At 42.3% G+C, this 20,778-nt stretch overlaps 1 protein-coding gene across 8 annotated transcripts in view; it reads right to left on the reverse strand.

Moving 5' to 3' along the window:
* Nucleotides 1–389: 389 nt before the first annotated feature.
* Nucleotides 390–20,778, reverse strand: part of LOC5574820 (microprocessor complex subunit DGCR8) — a 62,824-nt gene continuing 42,435 nt past the window's right edge. For all 8 annotated transcript variants that reach the window (XM_021855231.1, XM_021855233.1, XM_021855236.1 and 5 more), the window contains exons 3-5: nucleotides 16,338–16,642; nucleotides 15,172–16,272; nucleotides 390–1,088 (exon numbers count right to left, since the gene is read on the reverse strand). In XM_021855231.1, coding sequence (XP_021710923.1) covers nucleotides 807–1,088; nucleotides 15,172–16,272; nucleotides 16,338–16,642 — 1,688 coding nt within the window. In that variant the 3' untranslated portion in view covers nucleotides 390–806. The remainder of the gene's footprint in view (nucleotides 1,089–15,171; nucleotides 16,273–16,337; nucleotides 16,643–20,778) is intronic.

Consider the following 20,778-nt stretch of genomic DNA (forward strand, 5'->3'; position numbering starts at 1 on the left):
ATATTATTCAGTTAAGGTATTCGACCTTGATGATTTAACACATCTTTTTCCCATACAAAAGTAGCTCAATTATTTTCTTACAAAAAGTTATTCAAAATGCTGTTGTACTGTTTCCAATGCTTTAAATACATGAATAACAATACTTAACAAGTGTGACAAATAAAAAATACCAACATTTTGTTGGCAAAAAGTAAATTAGCATTGAGTGTTGCAAGTCACCCCGCATAAGGACATTTAAAAAAATTCACCTTTTTGATGACTTTTGATATGATAAAATAATTCGATTCAATCTTCTGTCATCCCATTCTGTAGGTGGGCCGGCCATTAAAAGTTCTAAAAGGAATTCATATTTTTATATAATGTTTAGATCATGGTTTTGGTTGATTGAAGTTGAAAAGTGTTGCAAGTCACCCCGTTTGACGGTAGATAATTATGTTCACCATAAGAAAAATCATGCGCTAATAAAAACTCTCACAATTGATAGCAAAAAAAACAGTAATTAGTTTTGTACGATTCACGCCGTCAGCTACTATTTTGTAAGACATCAAATTGTAAGTAACACTGGATAAACGTGACAATTACTACAATAATGAAAACTCAAAACGGATTTGCATAATACGACACTTTATTTCGTTTCGATCTAGACTGAAAGAACCACCATCATGGGCTTGTCGAATCAATTTCCAACAATGAAACTCAGATAAAACCTAAGATCAGTCGAATATAAAATTTTGAAAAATCATAATGTACAAAAACCATTCGAAAAAAAAATCTGTAGGTGCGGAAATACTTTTGGTTCACTCGTCCTACAAGTCTACATTCTTCAGATTGGATCCGGATGCCAACGGTAGATCCACATCCGGGACGAAAGTTCCGATGACGCGAACATTTTTCTGCCGCTCCTCCAGTTTGGACATTTCCAGCTTGAGCTTGTGTAGGATGGCATAGTTTGGTTGGTTGATGGCCGCCTTGCTCTGCAGAACGGTGATTTCCTGTTCCTCCTGTTTCTTTTCCTTGTAGGACTTGATCGAATGGTTGCCGTAAAGTCGAAGCAGCGAGCCCCACGTTTTGATGTGCGGATGTAGGATCTGGAAAGATAATGAAGGTTTTCGTAAAAAAGTCCTAGGGTAGAAGCACAGGTTTTGGCCATAGCGTTAATTGTAGCCATAGTGAATTGTACACCGTTTCACACAGAAAATAACCATGAAGTATTTCGCATGAGAGAGCTCAGAAGCGCAACCAAAAATTGGTTCTGGGAGTGGTTTGTAGACTTGAAGATAATGCTATTAGAGCAGGTATTTTTGATATAATAAAACAACTTGAAGAAATCAACTAAACTCTTATAACTTGTACGCTCAGGAAAAATGGATCGAACAAGATTACGATACAATGACGTGATGCCATTCAATCGTCCAACCAAAAAAAAAATTATATATCTCCAAAAAACATCGACCCTATGGGAACGGCTTGGCGTGTTGTGCGAATAGGGGACGTTAGCCACAAGGAAGGACGTTTCAAGTAATACTGTTTCATATGGTATGCCCTCTTCAACATACAATCCAATTTCTCTCGCCGTTTCCTTACGGTAACTTTCCATCTAGTATTCATTGCATTCTTCTCCATGCTCCCTCTTACTCCGAGGAAATTAGGCCGCTAGGTTGGCGGTGATATGGACCGATGCACGAGTTCACTATCTGACGTTTGAGCGGTACCGTGTTATTTACGTGACCATAGCAACGAATGAATTCGGCACCGCTCAAACGTCAAATTAGTGAAGTCGCGCATTGGTCCATGGACCAGTGCACGAGTTCACTATCTGACGTTTGAGCGGTGCCGTGTTATTTATTGTGACCATGGCAACGAGTGAATTCGGCACCGCTCAAACGTCAAATTAGTGAACTCGTGCATCGGTCCATTGATCATGGTTGCTAAGTATCCTTTGTTTGGTTTTGTTACCGCAATGGACCAATGCACGAGTTCACTAATTTGACGTTTTAGCGGTGCCGAATTCATTCGTTGCCATAGTCACGTAAATAACACGGCACCGCTCAAACGTCAAATAGTGAACTCGTGCATCGGTCCATTGGAGCTCCGTTGGACAAGATTTGCACCTCAAACGCGAACAGCAATATTAGTTACGGCGCTAGGGGACTTCCGTAAAATTCTTACGGAAATCTTTCTGAGATTATTATATGTAGTTATCTATCTGATCGATTTATGATTCTTCCAAATATCTAGATTTGTGCTCTTGAAAATTCGAAGTTTGGCTTCGATGCATCTTCACCTTAAAATAAACTGGGATTTTTCTGTATATCTTTTGAAGATTCTTCCAGAAATCTTTCGGGGATACTTACGAAAATTCCTCAAGATTTCTTCTGAAAATTCATCCGAAATTATTATATGATTTCCTATGATATTTTCCCAGTGATCCTTCAGTAGTTATTTGTGAATCTCCTTCGGACTTTTTCGAATATCCCTCTGTGATTTTTCCAGAGACTCGTCTTGGATTATTCCGATTCATCTGGGATTCTCTCGGAAATTCGCCTAAAGCTAAGTATGCTGTTCCGCTCAAGAAAAGTAAAGAAATTCCTTGACTGAATGGGTCAAGAAATTTCCTACAGAGAGCCCCCTTTGAAATGACATTTCTCCTCAATTGCGTACTGCGATCAGAAAAATGAGATTTTCTGAACCATTTCTGGTAAAAAAATTTCCACGCATCGAAATAGGCAATTACTTTTCTTGTCAAACCAGCCTTAAGACTATAATAAAAAATCTATTCTTGCACTGCTAGATTCTTCCATTCAAATTCTTCCAAAACTTCCTCTACAATTATATTGTAAATCCCTATGGAATCCCTGTGGAATACTTCACGAAATCCTGTTAAAAAAACTTAGATTTCTCTCGGGATTTATTTGAAAATCATTTTTATAGAAATCTGTCCGAAATTTTTCGGGAAATTTATCTGAAATTCATCCGAAAATTCCTCTGAGATTGTTTTGAACTCCTCTTTACACTTTTCTCCTTCTTTAATTCTAACGGAAATCCTTATTTATTGTTTCCAGAAATCTTCCTGAGATAAATTCGAATATCCGTTTGGATTTTTTCGGAAATCTCCTATGGTTCATGAAAAATTCTAAGATTCGTTGAAAAAACAGAACCCTCTTATATTCTCTATGTGACTGTTCTGGCAGCACTGCCGCGTCGATGAGGCGTGAGAAGGTGAGCACTCGTTGACAGCGACAGGTGAGATTGAAAGAGAAGAAGAGATGACAGATGTGGTAGGAACTGTCATCGGTAAGAATGTAAATAAAAACAAATTAGAGTTAGAAGTTTTACAAAGGTGTGAAAACATAGTTGAGCGGGAAAGTGAAAACTGTTACAGTTATCAAAAGTTGTTTAGGAGAAAGGTTCAGAGAAGTTTTGCCGAATCGGTTATAAACGTGCAGTCACGGAAAACAGTAAGTTTGTTAATTTTTTAGAAAGAGAACGAGAAAAACAAAATTTGTAAATCACCATTTAGCAACCACCATACGGAAACGGACATTAGACGATACGATCAGTTAGACGGTAAAGAATTCAACAGACCACAAGACGGACAGGTAAAAGACAATCGTTACTGTGAATACAACAAACTAGAATGTTAATTTATAACAGATAAAGGACGAAAGACGTTGACCACAAACAACAGCCGGTTAAGTGAATAGTACCACCGGAAAACTGTAAGTGGTTAGTGATTAGGGTGGACCAGAAAATACTATATTACATAATTATAATTTGATAGGAATTTGTGCGAAGGACGCAGCATTTTTCGGAAAGGGAGAAAGGAAGCCTAATTGTGAAGGCAAACTAAAATTGTAAGAGGTCTCATTTATCATAAATGTTAAATCCTAAATTTGTGTAAATACTAAAATGAAAATTTATTATTTGGAATTGCAGTTTGATCTGCCTGAAATAAAACGGGCTGATTTACAGAAATTGTTTGTGCCGTCAACTTGATCCGAACAAAATCAAAAATTTTATATCGGATTCTTCGAGATGGCTTCCTCACCTTCCAAGAACGAGCTATGTTTGTTCTGCTCGATGTCGGAGTCAATGGGTGATATGAATAAAAAACGTTGAACTTTACTACATGTAGCATCTACTCAAAAACAAAATCCACAAAGTTTACTACACTTTTGGTATGAATAAAAAACTTTTCGAACATGTAGTACTTACTACTTTCGAACATGAGCAGTGACTGAAGCTGCACGTTAAGAAATTTCCATTCAGGGTGCAGAGTGATTCTGCACGTAAAGAACAATCTATTCAGAGTGACGCTTAAAATCAATACAATCATGCATATGGCGGAAATGTATGGAATCTAATCGATTACGCGACAATTTGCACAAATCATGAAGGTGCTGTAATTTGACAAGATTTGTAATGTAATTTTGCGATTAGTCTGGTATTCTCTTTATGTCTATGATTTTATGATGATGGTACATCAAAGAATTTTCTGAGTGGTTTTCGGTCTTCGCCAACCCCAGCGATTGATGTTTTTTTTATATTAGCTTAACATCTATGAAGAGATCTTGAGACTACAGCTATCAAATTAGGAATTACATATTTTCTAGCACCAATACTGAGAATATAATTTAGAGAGGTAGAATTTTGATGCTCCCCGTGTGTTTTTTTAACAGCATGTTGAATTCCGGAAGTTCTAAATGTTTCTGTGATATTCTCGCTATTTTGGTGGGGTTTCTGATAGTATCCTTGGAATTTTTAGAACTTAGAACGTAGAGATTTTAATGGGAATTGTAATGATTCCATTGGTAGTCGTAAGAATTCAATGAGGATCTCTCCTAAAAATCCAGGGTTCCCTTTGAAATTATTAAAATTCTTATCGATTTCACAAAAAATCCCATTGAAATCTATAAAATATTTACCGACATTCAAAAGGTTTATATTAAAGCTTTGCTTTGAAATTCCAACGGAACTGGAGATCAACGGAATCTTAAAGGTTTTTACAATAATTACAAAGATTGTATTCAGAATTACAAATATTCACACAATAATTCGCAGGAATCCCACCGCAATCTCATAGATTCTTACAGAAATAACGTCTCAAAGATACCCACAGAATTCTAAGAGATTAATATCCGGAATCCCATTCCCACCCCAATTCTAGAGTTTTTACCAGATTTCTAATATTTCCGCAATATTCCTAGAATGGTATTTAAACTTCCAGAATTATCATAAAAAATCCGACATCCCTATCGGAATCCCAATGTTCCTACAGGAATTCCGGAATGTCAAAGGAAATCTGAGAATCTGAGATGTCAGAATTTACACGTAAAATTCAGAATTACATTATAAATAACTGAATTTCTACCGACATCCTAAAATTCCTAGAAAATAACATGATTATCGTAATGCCAGAGTTTACACGGATATTACAAATTGCTACTGCCAGTAATCTTACCGGAATCTCAGAATTGGCGGGGCGAATGTTTTCGTCACCTCAGAACTCCTAAGCAAAACTCAAAATACCTTCCGAAATATCAAAACTCATATCGTTTTTCCATGATTTTTACTCAAAAGTAAATTATTCCATTCAATTTCGCAATCTCAAAGCATGAGTAGCAACCTCTTAAGCTAACTACCAGTAGCTTTGTAGTAAATGCTACCTTTATTCATAGCAACGCGTTGTTTGTAGTATGTTCGAAAGGTGTTGAAAGAAAAATTACACAAACATATTCCACTCTTGTTCCACATATAGCGTTTACTACCGAGATTGTAGTAAACTCAACTTTACTACATTTTATTCATACGGCCCAATGTCTGAGGACGTTGACTGGGTCCAATGTGGGAAGTGTAAACACTGGGCCCATTTTTCGTGCGCTGGTGTTGACCAAGGGATTATCAATAGTCATTGGCTTTGGCCACAGTGTGTCCCTAGTAGTGTTCAGCAGCTGAGAGTTCCTGATGCGACCGACAAGAAGAGGAGTAAGAAGTCCGGCAAGAAAAGCGATGGAGGGTCCAGGGAGTTGGTTCCGACGTTGATCCAGTTGAGAAGCAGTTGGAAGAGGAACAACTAGCCAAGGAGAAGGCCTTCGCGAAGCAGATGGCGGCGCGGAAGAAGTTACTTGCTCGGCAGAAGGCGTGGAAGGAAGAGCAGCTGAAGCAAGAACGGGAGATGCGTGAGCTGGAACTCCAGGTTCAACGCGAGATGGAGGAGCAGCAGTTGCAGCACGAGCAAGAAATGCTAGATGCTCAACTGGCTGCGGAGAGGGATTTTGTGAGGAAGCGGGATGCGATCCGGAAGCAGTTTGCTAGCAGCGTTAATAGGGTCAACGCGTTGAAGGACCAAGAAGGCGCTATTGGTGGAGCTTCGGCAGACAATCCGAAGCAGAAAGTGCACGAGTGGCTGGACGAGCAGACAGAGATTAGCAAATTGCCGTCGGCCGCTGATTTTCGGGGAGCGTACCCCAAAGGCGATCCGCTGCGAGCGGAGTCAAAGAAAGTCGAGAAGCCGAAACTGATGAAGAAGGTGCGGGAAGTGGTCGAGACCGATTCGGAATCAAGCGACGAAGAAGAAAGCAGCGATTCGTCGGAGGATCGAGTGAGAAGTAGCCGTCGTAGCAACAAAGCCGGCAACGGGCCGGGGCGAAGCGTTGGTCGAAGCTCGAGATGTAGCGAAGTTGGCGATAGGTCGGAGCGAGCCGTCGGCCGAATTACGAGAGAGCAGCTGGCCGCTCGAAAAGCGGTGTCGCAGCACCTTCCGAAGTTTCGTGGAGAAGCGGAAGTTTGGCCGCTATTTATCAGCAGCTTCGAACACACTACAGCGGCGTGTGGATTCACGAACTTGGAAAATTTGAAGCGGCTGCAGGACTGTCTGCAAGGAGACGCGCTCGAGGCAGTCAGGAGCCGATTAGTTCTGCCAGATTCAGTTCCGGATGTTATTCGGGACCTTCGAAGCCTGTTCGGGAAGCCCGAGAAGCTGTTGAAGACGCTGCTGACGAAGGTGAAGAGCGCTCCAGCGCCGAGAGCTGATCGGCTGGAGACGTTTATAAATTTTGGTATCACGGTGAAGCAACTGTGCGACCATTTGGAAGCTGCACGACTGACCGACCACCTCAGTAACCGGATGCTGGTGTAGGAGTTAGTAGACAAGCTGCCGCCAAGCTACAAGCTGGACTGGGTCCGGTACAAGCGGGGCAGAGTGGACAGTCCGCTGAGGATGTTCACGAACTTTGCCACTGACATTGTGTCCGACGTCTCCGAAGTGGCGGAATTCACCACACTGTCGATGAACGACCGGGTGCGGCCTGGGAAGGAGAATAATCGGAAGAAGGAGTTCGTGCATGTGCACGAGTCTGAGCCGAAGCGAAATGAAGTGAATCGTAACGAGGTGGCCAGCCGGCCTTGCTGGATTTGCAGGCGAACCGATCATCTGATTCGGAACTGCGAGGAATTCAGGCGAATGAACATCGCAGAGCGTCTACGACAAGTCGAGAGGCAGAAACTCTGCGGAGTCTGCCTCAACAAGCACAATGGAAATCGTTGTCCATCCAAAATTCGGTGTGTGATGCGAAATTGTCAAGGAGCTCATCATCCTCTTCTGCACCGGGTAGAAGAATCAGTGCAGCTGCAGAAAGCGAAATCGGACTGCACGGTGATTTTCCGGATGATGCCGGTAACGCTCTACGTCGGCAAGCGACAGTACGATACCGTCGCATTCCTGGACGAAGGATCGTCGGCGACTTTGGTGGACGACGTGGTCGCAAAACGGCTGAAGGCAGAAGGGACGCTCGAGCCGTTGATCGTCACGTGGACCGGAAACATCAACCGGTTTGAGAACGAGTCTCGCAGTGTCGAAATGATGATGTCGGCGAAGGGTTCGAGAGAGAAGTTTCCGCTGTTCAACACGCGAACGGTGTCTGAGCTGCAGCTTCCGAAGCAGAATGTTCGGTACGCAGAAGTGGTGCAGCGATACAAGCATCTCGCAGGGGTGCCTACAAAGGACTTTCCGTACGGGGTATCAACGATTCTCATCGGGTTGGACAACCTTCATTTGTTCGCTCCGTTGGAGTCACGTGTCGGGAAACCGAACGAACCAATCGCTGTACGATCGAAGATGGGCTGGACGATCTACGGTTCCGAGAAGCGAAAGCCCACGGTGCAGACGTACTTGAATCTACACTCCGTCACACCGGTGAGCAACCAGGAGCTTCACGACCTGATGCGGCACCAGTACGTGTTAGACGAAACAGCGTGTTCGTCGTTCGCTGTTCCAGAACTGGCGGAAGAGAAGCGGGCTCGAGAAATCCTTGAGACGACGACAAAGCGGATAGGCGATCGTTTCGAAACGGGATTGCTGTGGCGCAAGGACGAGAGAAGATTTCCCGACAGCTACCAAATGGCCGTTCGACGGATGAAAGCCCTCGACCGTAAACTGGAACGCAGTCCAGCGCTGAAGGAGAACGTGTGTCGGCAAATTGAGGAGTACCAGATGAAGGGGTATGCACACAAAGTAACCGACGCCGAGTTAACGGAGACGCCACAAGCTGCTGTGTGGTATCTGCCGCTGAATGTTGTGGTTAATCCACGGAAACCGGGCAAGGTACGCCTAGTCTGGGATGCTGCAGCGCCGGTGAATGGGGTCTCCCTGAATTCGGAGTTGCTCAAGGGTCCTGATATGCTAGTTCTCCTCCCGCGGGTAATTTGCAATTTCCGAAAGCGTCCGGTCGCCTTTGGTGGGGACATACAGGAGATGTACCACCAAATCCGCATCAGAACGGAGGATAAGCAGGCGCAGCGGTTCATTTTCCGAGGCAACAGCGACGATGCTCCGCAGGTGTACGTTATGGACGTAGCGACTTTCGGCTCCACGTGCTCGCCCAGTTCAGTTAGCGTTGCTCACCTGTTTGACTTCAACATGCCTGTCTCTGCAGTACAGCAACGATTTTCGTCGCATTTCCGCACTAATCAAGCTGACCAGTGATTTGTTTTGTATGTGTACTAAGTTAGTTTTGTGTTTTACACTGTAGTTGTTTATTGTTTTAGTTCATTCTTGTTTACTCCAATGCAGATTTTTTTTATATACTTCATTAAGACATAAGTCAGATGGAGATTGTTATTATTAATAAATAAATAAATAAATACTAGGTGAGCACAGTTCGTGAAGAACTTGAACGCCGAGCAGTTTTCGGATCAGTATCCGGAGGCTACGGTAGCGATCGTCAAGCGGCATTACGTCGACGACTACTATGACAGCATGGACACAGTGGAAGAAGCGGTTCAGCGAGCGAACGAGGTGAAATATATCCACTCCCGCGGAGGTTTCCATATCAGGAACTGGGTGTCCAATTCAGGCGTGTTCCTGGAGAACCTTGAAGAGCGGAGTAGCGAGTCGTCGGTGCATTTCAACCTGGACAAGAGTACCGAGTACGAGCGTGTGCTGGGAATCGTATGGGATACGGTTGAAGACGTTTTCTGCTTCGCCAGCGCATCGAAGTCGGAGTACGCTGAAGTCCTTAGCTGTGATATACGTCCGACGAAGCGAATCGTGCTTAGCATCGTGATGGCGCAGTTTGATCCGGTGGGGTACCTAGCGCCTGCCACCATCCTAGGAAAGATGCTGATTCAGGACCTCTGGCGGACAGGGTGTCAATGGGACGAAGTGGTGGATGAAGCATCGTTCGGCAAGTGGAAACGGTGGACGGACATTCTGGCAGACGTTCGAGCTTTCAAGCTGCGCGATCGGAAGAGGTCTAGGATGTGCAGTTGTATATATTTGCGGATGCGAGCGAGACGGCGTATGGATGCGTGGCGTACTTTCGAACCGTAGTACGTGGTGAGATGATGTGTGCGCTCGTGATGAGTCGAGCGAAGGTGGCACCGTTGAAGCAGCTGTCGATTCCGCGCCTGGAACTTCTGGCAGCTGTGCTCGGCGCACGGATGTCACAGACGTTGGCATTACTCGCTGCGAAAACCACAATTTCCACATAACGAAGGTGGTCTTTTGGATCGACGCAGAGGTGGTGCTTTCGTGGATTCGGTCCGATCAACGCCGCTACAAGCAGTTCGTCGGTTTTCGCATCGGAGAGATCCTGAGTCTAATGAGGCTGGCAGACTGGCGATGGGTGCCGACGAAGTTTAACGTGGCTGATCAGCTGACGAAGTGGGGTAAGAACCCGGAAATAGACCCGAACAGCGTGTGGGTACGAGGACAGCAGTTCCTGTACGAGAGGGAGGAGGAATGGCCGAAGAAGAGTTTGCCACCGGCGAACACGACAGAGGAGTTACGGGTTCACCTGCTACTGCACGATGTGAAGGTTCCAGCGGTACTAATGGACGCGAGCCGATTCTCGAAGTGGACGGTCCTGGTTCGAACGATGGCGTGTGTGATCCGATTCGTTTCGAATTGCAGGCGGAAAATGGAGAGGCTGCCGATTGAGACGCTGCGAGCAACGAGAAGTCAGCTGAAGGTGCTGATACCAAACGCGGGAGGTTCAGTTCGCGTGCCACTGAAGCAAGACGAGTATGAGATAGCGGAGCGCTGCTTGCTGAGGATTGCGCAGTCGGAGAGCTTCGTCGACGAACTGAAGGTGTTGTCGAGGAACAAAATTCGACCGGCGAGCCAGTGGATGACGATCGAGAAGTCCAGTCCGCTGTACAAGCTGACTCCGCTAGTTGACGAGCATGGCCTGATTCGAATGGAAGGGCGAGTGGAGCGTGCGGAGTTTCTACCGTTCGACTTGCGGTTTCCGGTGATTCTTCCGGATGACCACCGGATCACGAGGCTGATAGTTCAGCACTACCACTAGAGGAGCGGCCACGGATACCGCCAGGCGTTGAAGAACGAGCTGCGACAGCTGTACTACATTCCCTATGTAGACGCAGTGGTGAGAAAGGTGTCAGCATCCTGCATGTGGTGCAAGGTGCATCGTTGTCGCCCTGAAATTCCGAGGATGGCCCCGCTTCCAGTGCAGCAAGTAATGCCAAATCTACGTGCATTCAGCTACGTCGGCGTAGATTATCTGGGACCGTACGATGTGACAGTAGGACGTAGGACAGAAAAGAGGTGGATCGCGCTGTTTACCTGCATGGTGACACGCGCAGTACATTTGGAGGTGGCGCACGGGCTGACAACGAAGTCGTGTTTGATGGCGATACACCGGTTCATCGGCCGTCGGGGCTGGCCAATCGAGTTCTTCTCGGACAACGGGACGAATCTGCGAGGAGCCAGCAAGGAAGTAGTGGAGGCTGCGCAGGGCATCAGAGATGACTGCGCAGACCTATTAACGAACGCGAGAACGAAGTGGACGTTCAACTCTCCGGCCGCACCGCACATGGGAGGCGTCTGGGAGCGGTTGGTCCGCTCAGTGAAGGAAGCGCTTCGGGCGCTCGACGATGGAAGACGGTTGACCGACGAGATTCTGCAGACGGCCATCGTTGAAGCGGAGGACATCATCAACTCCCGTCCGCTGACGTACGTGTCACAGCAGTCCGACGAAGCACAAGCACTCACTCCGAATCATTTTCTGAGGAGTGTTTCGCCGAATCAGCCATGCGTGGCACTACCACCTCCCCATCCAGCGGTGGCCTTGCGGGACGCGTTCCAGCGTTCACAACAGTTGGCTAGCGTGATGTGGGAAAGGTGGATAAAAGAGTATGTGCCTTCGTTGAACCAGAGGACGAAATGGTTCGGCGAAGTAAGACCGCTACGAGCAGGAGATTTGGTATACGTAGTCGAAGGTGCCAACCGGAAGTGCTGGGTCCGTGGAGTAGTGGAGGAAGCCATCAAATCTGGCGACGGAAGGGTCCGTCAAGCGTGGGTGCGTACCAGCACTGGAAGGTACAAGCGAGCGACAGTGAAGCTGGCCAGAATGGAGATAGAGGAAGGTAACCCTGAGCCGGATGTGGCTTCCGGGACAGCGTTACGGGCCGGGGAATGTTCTGGCAGCACTGCCGCGTCGATGAGGCGTGAGAAGGTGAGCGCTCGTTGACAGCGACAGGTGAGATTGAAAGAGAAGAAGAGATGACAGATGTGGTAGGAACTGTCATCGGTAAGAATGTAAATAAAAACAAATTAGAGTTAGAAGTTTTACAAAGGTGTGAAAACATAGTTGAGCGGGAAAGTGAAAACTGTTACAGTTATCAAAAGTTGTTTAGGAGAAAGGTTCAGAGAAGTTTTGCCGAATCGGTTATAAACGTGCAGTCACGGAAAACAGTAAGTTTGTTAATTTTTTAGAAAGAGAACGAGAAAAACAAAATTTGTAAATCACCATTTAGCAACCACCATACGGAAACGGACATTAGACGATACGATCAGTTAGACGGTAAAGAATTCAACAGACCACAAGACGGACAGGTAAAAGACAATCGTTACTGTGAATACAACAAACTAGAATGTTAATTTATAACAGATAAAGGACGAAAGACGTTGACCACAAACAACAGCCGGTTAAGTGAATAGTACCACCGGAAAACTGTAAGTGGTTAGTGATTAGGGTGGACCAGAAAATACTATATTACATAATTATAATTTGATAGGAATTTGTGCGAAGGACGCAGCATTTTTCGGAAAGGGAGAAAGGAAGCCTAATTGTGAAGGCAAACTAAAATTGTAAGTTTTCTCATTTATCATAAATGTTAAATCCTAAATTTGTGTAAATACGAAAAAGAAAATTTATTATTTGGAATTGCAGTTTGATCTGCCTGAAATAAAACGGGCTGATTTACAGAAATTGTTTGTGCCGTCAACTTGATCCGAACAGTGACTCTTATGAAAATTCAACCGGAAGTGTTCTTGATTTTTTCGTGAATTCTCAGTTGATTTCCTGGGATATTTTCTAAAATCTTTGGTGGAATCTTCAGAAAATCCCTCAAGAAAACTTCCGGACAATCCTCTGGGACTCTTAAAAAATACCTCTCAGATTCTTTCGGATTTTTTTCTGAGAATCTCCTGAAAATTAAAAATAGTTCTCATACATAGTTCCCGGGAATTCCTTTTGGAATTCTTCCGTAAATCTGTAGTTCTTCTGGACATCTCCCTGGAATTATTCTTGAAAATATTCATGAATTCTTGTGGATGTCGGTGAATTTCCTGAAGATTTTTAAGAGATTCTTGCGAAATAACATCTTGGATTAACTTTCAGTAATTTATCTGTGATTCTTTCTTTGTTTTTTTTTTTTTTTTTTTGAAAAAGGTAGATTTTTTCCGAAGAATCCAATTGGTATTTCTGAAAAAAAAGAGAATGATTTACGATAGAATCTCAAGAATCAGGTAGAATGTCCTTGAATGATATCCGGAAAAATTCCACTCATGTTTCCGGATGCATATCAGGAGGTTTTACGGAAGACTCCTAGCAAGGTTTCATGAAAAAAATCAGAAAAATGTCTGGAAGAATCTTCGAAAGATATTTTGATGGAAGGATATCCGATAGAAGAATTTCCAAAAGAATCCTAGGGAAGATACTGGAAAGAATAATCACAGAGTTTCTTGAAAAAATCAGGCTGCTCCTGAATCCTAGAAGTAAAAACTTCTAAAAAAAACTAGTGGGAAGGATTTGCAGGATCCTCGGAAAGATTTCCGAAAGAATCCCAGAAGGTTTTCCAAAAAAAATCCTGAAGAATTCAAACAGTATTTTTAGCGTCCCAGAAGTATTTCAACGATATTGGCGAAAAAATCACAGTGGCGTTTCAAAAGAAATCCGAAAATATTCCAAAAGGATTTCCGAAAGCATCTCAGATGATTTCCGGAAGAATCCCAGAGGGATTCTCGTAACATTCCCAGAAGTATTTCCGGAGAAATCCAGAATTATTTTCGGAGGAATTCCAGAAGAATTTCTAGTAATCCTCGAAAATTATCCGGAAGGATTGCATCAGGATTTTTGGTAGAATTTTCCATAGCATTTCCGAAAGAATTTTCAACAATTTACAAGAATTTAATTTCCAGAATTTTTAAATAAATCCTTAAGGGGGCAGGACCCGTCAATTTGATTTGATCAATTTGACAATTTTTAGTAGCAGTTCAAAATCATGAAAGTTTACATTAGAATGTGTTCACTGTATTCTATTCTCCAACCGAAACATAGTGAATACATTTTCGTCGAAAAAAATTTAGTTTTGAACAGAAAAATTGCTGTTGAAGCTTCGATGATGATGATGATTACGATGACGAAACGTTGAACGTTAAGAAGATACACGTTTACACTGACTTTTATGCCTTCCTTTTTTAGCTCTCCTTTGCAACGATCAGCACGATTCATCACGGGATGGATTGGTGAGCTGTCTGGTTATTGCAGATGAACACATATCGTGTAGCGCGACATCATCATTGCCACCAAGATTGCAACTCATCGGGAAACGATAGGTTTGATTAACAATTGGTGATCTAACGCAAAGCTAAAATGCGTAGATGGTGCTCTTCTAGAATCCTAATTAAAATGTATAGTGATAACTTTGAAAGAAAAATCATCACAATCTGACAAGATTTTTACAATTTAAAGCACAGGAAACCGTAAATATTCATTTCAATTTGAAAATCTTTCGCAACCTAACCTCAATTTTGATCGCCAATTACTATAGCCTTGTGAAGAAACTTACGATTTGTGGAAGTTTGAGTGGGACAAGAATTGTCAAAAATCGATGGGTCCTCAAAAACTGTTTTAATTAAAATTACCGAGGGGTCATCTATTTGACCAACCGAATGCAGTTCCTGTAACTTATTCCCCTAAAGCTAATATTTCAAATTTTAACACAGATTAGATGCTCCAATTGACATTTTTTAAGAGAAATTGGGCCCAAATAGCCGAAGCGGTAAACACGCAGCTATTCAGCTGAGGGTCATGGGCTCGATCAAGTAAATGAGAGAGAGTATTGCATAGAGGGTATAGAGTATCTTCGACCTTGTCACACGATATACACCTGCAAAAATGATCAATTATTGGCAAAGAAGGTTCTCAGTCAATAAGTGTGGAAGAACTTATAGGAATACTAAACCTTAAAATCTGTCATGTTAGTTGATCTCCGCAAAGAACATTAAAATCCACAGAACCAAGGCGGATTCAGAATGCTCATTCATAAATACACGTTCCATAAAACTGTCAGAAATGTTAGAAATATCCTGATTAAAAAAAACAATGACTCAAAATACCTAGACGATAAAAAAGCCCCTCCACTCACCTGTAAAATAGCCTGCGACGCTCGCTGTTTGCCATCGCGTTTGTTTTTGCAAACCACCGTGGCCGTGTGCTTTCCAACCGTCATCGTAAACTCGTTCTTCCGGTGCTTGCCCGCCTTCACGTCGTACTGGATCTGAACGTCCCCGAGGCCAAAATTCCTCTGCAGGCACGTTTGCAGAATGGCATGCGGCGAGGGTTCAGTCGTCTTGGCGCAGAATTCCGCCACCCTGGGATCTTCGATTTTGATCTCGTCGAATACGGACAGGTTCCGAGCCTCCGGTTGCTGTTCGGCAGCTCCGTTTTGGTCCTTTTTGGCGTCCTTGCTCGTGATTTTGTCCTTCATGTCGGGTATTAGAATTTCAAGCGTTTCGCGGGCTGCTTCGCTTTTGGCCTGCTTTTTGCTCGTACCATACCCCGTTCCGTACTTGAGTTCGTTGATGGAAACCGTTGCCGAGTAGGGCGTGGCCGCATTCTCAAGTTCTTTGAATTCGTAGCTCGGCTGCTTCCGGAGAGCATGCTGAACGTACTCGTGGAGAATACAGACATAGCTTTTTCCATTCGGGTTCATGATCCATTCCTTTTTGGGCCGAACATGAGTGGTGCCTTTTTCGACTTCGGTATGAAGCACAGGGAAGGTGATCAATTTGGTCCCATCGGGAAGCGTAGGCCTCTGCAAATTCTTCATGTGTTTACGGTGCTTGGTTAGCTTCCGTCGTGCAGCCCACGATTTAAAGCGCATCACACGAATGGTTTTAAATTTGAACAGCTTTTTACAGTACTCTTGGAACACATCGGCCGTTAGCGACTGGGCTTTTAGGTTTTCATTTACAGTCTCGATTCGGGCAGTTACTTTTAAGGGAAGCATCTTTGCATTGGCTTGGGCCTCGGCCAACGTTGTCGTACTGGCAATCATTTTGCTCAGCTGAGGATTATGCATCTGCTTTTCTGTCTCTTGGTTCTCTTTGTCGTTGGAATTGGCATTATTTTGAGCCTCTTCGGCTGCTGCAGCGTTTGCTTCAATTTCTTTGCGAAGCTCGTCTTCTTTTTCCAAAGCTTTTCTGTAATTCAAGCATGGTATGGCACTTAAAGGAATTTCATGTTTCTAAAACATTTTGAAGAAAGAATCATTAGGACATTGTAAAAAATATAATAAATTCTCCATCTTACCCTCACACTCCCTGGGCCCAAAAAGTACGGTCTTGATGCAGTACAAACTCTACTAGCGGTGTGCAAAAACAAAGGCATGCCACTAACGTGCGTCGCTTGAACCCAGCCTTCCGGAAGAACCTCGAAATGGTTTCGGCCTTTCTCTTCCAGCACCTCTTTGAATCGTTCTTCATAGGCTTTGGCTTTGGGACCGCTCGATTTCATGCCTTCCGGTAGATTTTCCTCAAGCAAGTTATCCAGCTCTTCAATGTCAACTCCAGAGCCTTCCGAGCTGTTTTCCGCACCATCGCCGTCGAATTGATCTTCTAAAAAGAGGAATTATAACTCTTGTTAACTCCAACGGTTCTATAATATTCCACAGAAAGCCATTGCATAGAATTCCGTTCCACAGAATTTCATTCTCCAGAATGCAATATTCCCCTGAAAAGTATACAACCAAGTTTTTTTTTTAATTTAATATTGTGAAACAGCTAAGTTAAAGAATAGTTAGGCATCAAACATTGATATCCAATCCTGGTATTTAATGCTTATAAAGTAATATTTTAAGTAATCAAACCAACTTGAAATCTGTTTGATATTCGGCCGAATTATATTTGATCCTGAATCATTTAAACCATTTTTTCAGCTTACTGCTTGTGTTAGCTTTTCGACAAATTACCTTAGCCAAATTGTCTGAAAGTCGGCGGTAAGATGCACTTTAGTTTGAGACATATCTTTGCAAAAAATGGACTCTTATGTTTTAAATAAAAGTTCTTGTCGAAGTGAAACAGGATATTCGGGCACACGGGTATTTTTTTTTTCGATAAAGATAATTATTTCTTAAAGTTCCATTGTTTGATGAATATTTATCGAAGTTTTTACGCGTACACGGCGTAAACTGGCTCGACCTAGAAACCATCATAACGCCCCCTTGAAACAACTTGATAACTCCAAATTCAAAATTTTATTATAGGCAACTTTGAACATTTCACCGTTTTTTAAGGTGGTGGTCTACCGCAGAGTATATAATTAAAATATAAACTATAGCCAATACTTTGAATAACAAGCTCAGATGCGTTAGATATTTGTTTTGAACTCAGAAAATCAAAATTTTAAGTTATCTATTTGTTGCGTTAGGGAAACGATAATATAATTTTTGTTTTACGCACTATTTTCTAAGAAATGATATATTATGAAATATTTGCCTTATATAAAATGGACGAAGAGAAATCGATCGCTGCAGATACGCCTGTATTTGGTTAGCATTTTTTTAACTTCTTCGATACATTACGACCAGTGTTACTGCGCATAAAAATGTACGTATTTTCCGTCAATTTTGAATTAATTCACATATTTGCCCAAAGCTCCCTTAAGGTATTAATTTATAGATATATTCACGACTTTGTTTAATAATTTCTTTATGGATCTCCCATGGATTCGTTTAACACATCTTCAAGCAAGGATGGGAAATCAAGCGTGTGCTTGAATAAGGGCGTAAGTCGCATGATCGATTTCTCTTCATCGATCCTCTCTTCTGCGAATAAAGGTGACAAGACGCAAGTTTGTCAGTATTTTTTCAACTCAGGACGTAAGATTGCATTGCTGCCAAGCGGTCTGAAGTGGAAAAATGCTAACAAACCCGCATCTTATCACTTTTATTCACAGAAGAGAGGATCGATGAAGAGAAATCGATCATGCGACTTACGCCCTTATTCTAGCACACGCTTGAAATGTACTGTAGCAAACATTTACCACCTCGACATTCACATTTTTCTACACGACCATCAAAATCCAAAGCAAACCATGACCGTTCAAAACAAAAAACTGTCACGACTCTTCAAAACTGTAATCTTCTTCTTCGCAACGTTTTTTCAAACCCGAATGCGAAATGACTCGAGCACAGTGGTGACACGATTTTTCCGGTTTTCGGGGTTTTGCATTTTTGCTCGATAATGGCAGCATAAAGTTGGATTTGTTTATATGTATCGCAACGGTATGATTGTGCTCTTGCTATTGGCGCTAATAGATTTAAATTAGTTGAAAACACAAGCGAAATATTAGCGATTGAATTATTTTACATTTTTTTCAATCATTCACCTCGAGATGGCTGCCCGAAAACGGTCATAGTGGAGAGACAAAAACAGTCAAGCAGTGTGTGAACCGTTGTCAGCGCAACGCCTGATGGTATTGATGCTGCTGCTGCTTTGTGTTTTGGTTGACTGGCAAAATCGATGTGGCAAATTGTGATCACAGTTCTCAAGCCTGCCTTCAAGAACTTAACTAAGAGTTTGTCTAAGAAATACCCCAAAAATTATTCCAGAGTTTCAACTATGATTTTTTTTAGAATTCCTCCAAATGTTATTTTAGAAATTTCTTAGAAAGTCCTAAGTACTACAGGAATTCTTCCCTACGATTATGTCCAAGATTCCCGTTTATGATATCTTCGAGAATTGACCCAGCAATTTATCAAAAGATGTCAATGCTGTCTTAGAATGTCTTCCAAACTTAATGCTCAGGATTTGTTTAAGGGGGCACGATCCGTCATTGATTTCGGGATTTTCAAAAGCAGTTTTTTGCTAAAAATCAAGAAAATTTACACGACAATGTGTTCACTGTATTCTATTTTCCAACCGAAACACAGCGAAAACATTTTCATCGAATAATTTTTAAGGCCCAAACGCAATGATAGCGGAACGGCAACGGAATGCGGTACCGGTTCGCCAGGATGAACCATACCATCTCGACTGAGCTGACAACGAATGAAATTGAACTAACACTGAGTCGACAAGCTTGTTGTAGTCCATGCTGGCGAACCGGTTCCGCTTTCCGTTGCCGTTCCGCTATCATTGCGTTTGGGCCTTTAGATTTAAACGGAAAACTGCTTTTGAAGTTTCAATGATGACGATTATTACGATGACGGAGCGTTTAACGTTAGGATTTAAATGAGAGATTTCTCATCAGGAATAAATCCAGAGAATCTTCCTTATATTACTTCTAGAATTCTTCCTGAAATTTTTTGAGTAATTTCCAAAGGCAGTCCTCGAAGAATTTATCCAGAAATTCTAGAATAATCAGAGCAAATTCTAAACCACAACCCTAAGGCATTTCTAAAAGAAAGGTTATTACTACATAGTAGAAATAGCACCAAATGAACGCTATGTAAAACGAGTGCTGCAAATTATAATTAATAAATTGCACTTCTAAATTAAATTAAGTCACAAAATTACAACAGTTTGCTCAACAAACATTGGAAGACAGTATAGAATAAATAATTTTAGTAAAAACATTAGCGTAATTTTCTGATTTCTGATTCTCATTCATATATCAGTACTACTACTAAACTATCTCCTATACCGCTACAACCTTCCTCACCAGATAGTGCAACATTGATTTTACACTAAATTATATTAGAAGATACTAGTTTTACAATAAAGCTAAGTATGCTGTTTCGCTCAAGAAAAGTAAAGAAATTCCTTGATTGAAAGGGTCAAGAAATTTCCTACAGAGAGCCCCCTTAGAAGTGACATTTCTTCTCAACTGCGTACTGCGATCAGAAAAATGTGACTTTCTTGACCATTTCTTGGGAGAAATTTTCCACGCATCGAGATAGGCGATTCCTTTTCTTGTCAGTAGCAAACCGGCCTTAAAACAAGAATTTGTATCTAGCTTTTTACGCTCGCAATAAAATAATATGAAATAAAATATTTGACAGAAGCTGGCAACCACCACTGAACTGAAACTTGAAACATGTCCTCAGCATGCCTTGACAAACAGTTATTTTTTTTTCATTGTTTATTTTTCTATTAATCAAATGAAAACTTTGCTCCGATTTGCGGAAATAGTCATACCGTCGACTCTGCACATCTCGATATCTCTCCCTATGTCGATGATTTTTCCGGTCCTTTCATTCTGCATACAGTTTCACTCTCCATATCTCGATATCCTCATTATCTCCATATCCCCCTATCTCGATGTGATTTTCGATTCCGATTTTCTCTCCGTATGTTGATATGCTCATTATCAAAGGTTAATAGACTAGATTTTAGGAATTCAAAACAATTTGCGAAGACGAAATGACATCTATTTGTTTTTGATTTTCCTGGTAACGGAGTGATTTTCAATTCAGTGTAAAAAATTGTTCTAGATCTCGATCTCTCCCTATTTTGATGGTCCCTTCGATATCGAGATGTGGAGAGGCCACTGTAATTCGTTAATGAAGAAATCTCTTTTTATTTTAGAATTAAAAAAGTAGATTGACCATACCTCACAGCAACTTGAAAGCGAAGTATTTAAAAGACCTGGCTTAGCAGTTTGAATTTCGCAAGACCAAGGCTTATAAATTTGAAGAAAAAAAAATAAAATCTATCTATCTAAATCATGGGATGGAGCCTCATTAAATCATGTAACAAGTTTTGTCAGATTTACACAATCCTGGTAGGAATTTACGCAGCATGTCGTCGGG

This window comes from Aedes aegypti, chromosome 3 (genome assembly GCF_002204515.2).
Source record: "Aedes aegypti strain LVP_AGWG chromosome 3, AaegL5.0 Primary Assembly, whole genome shotgun sequence".
Taxonomy (NCBI): domain Eukaryota; kingdom Metazoa; phylum Arthropoda; class Insecta; order Diptera; family Culicidae; genus Aedes; species Aedes aegypti.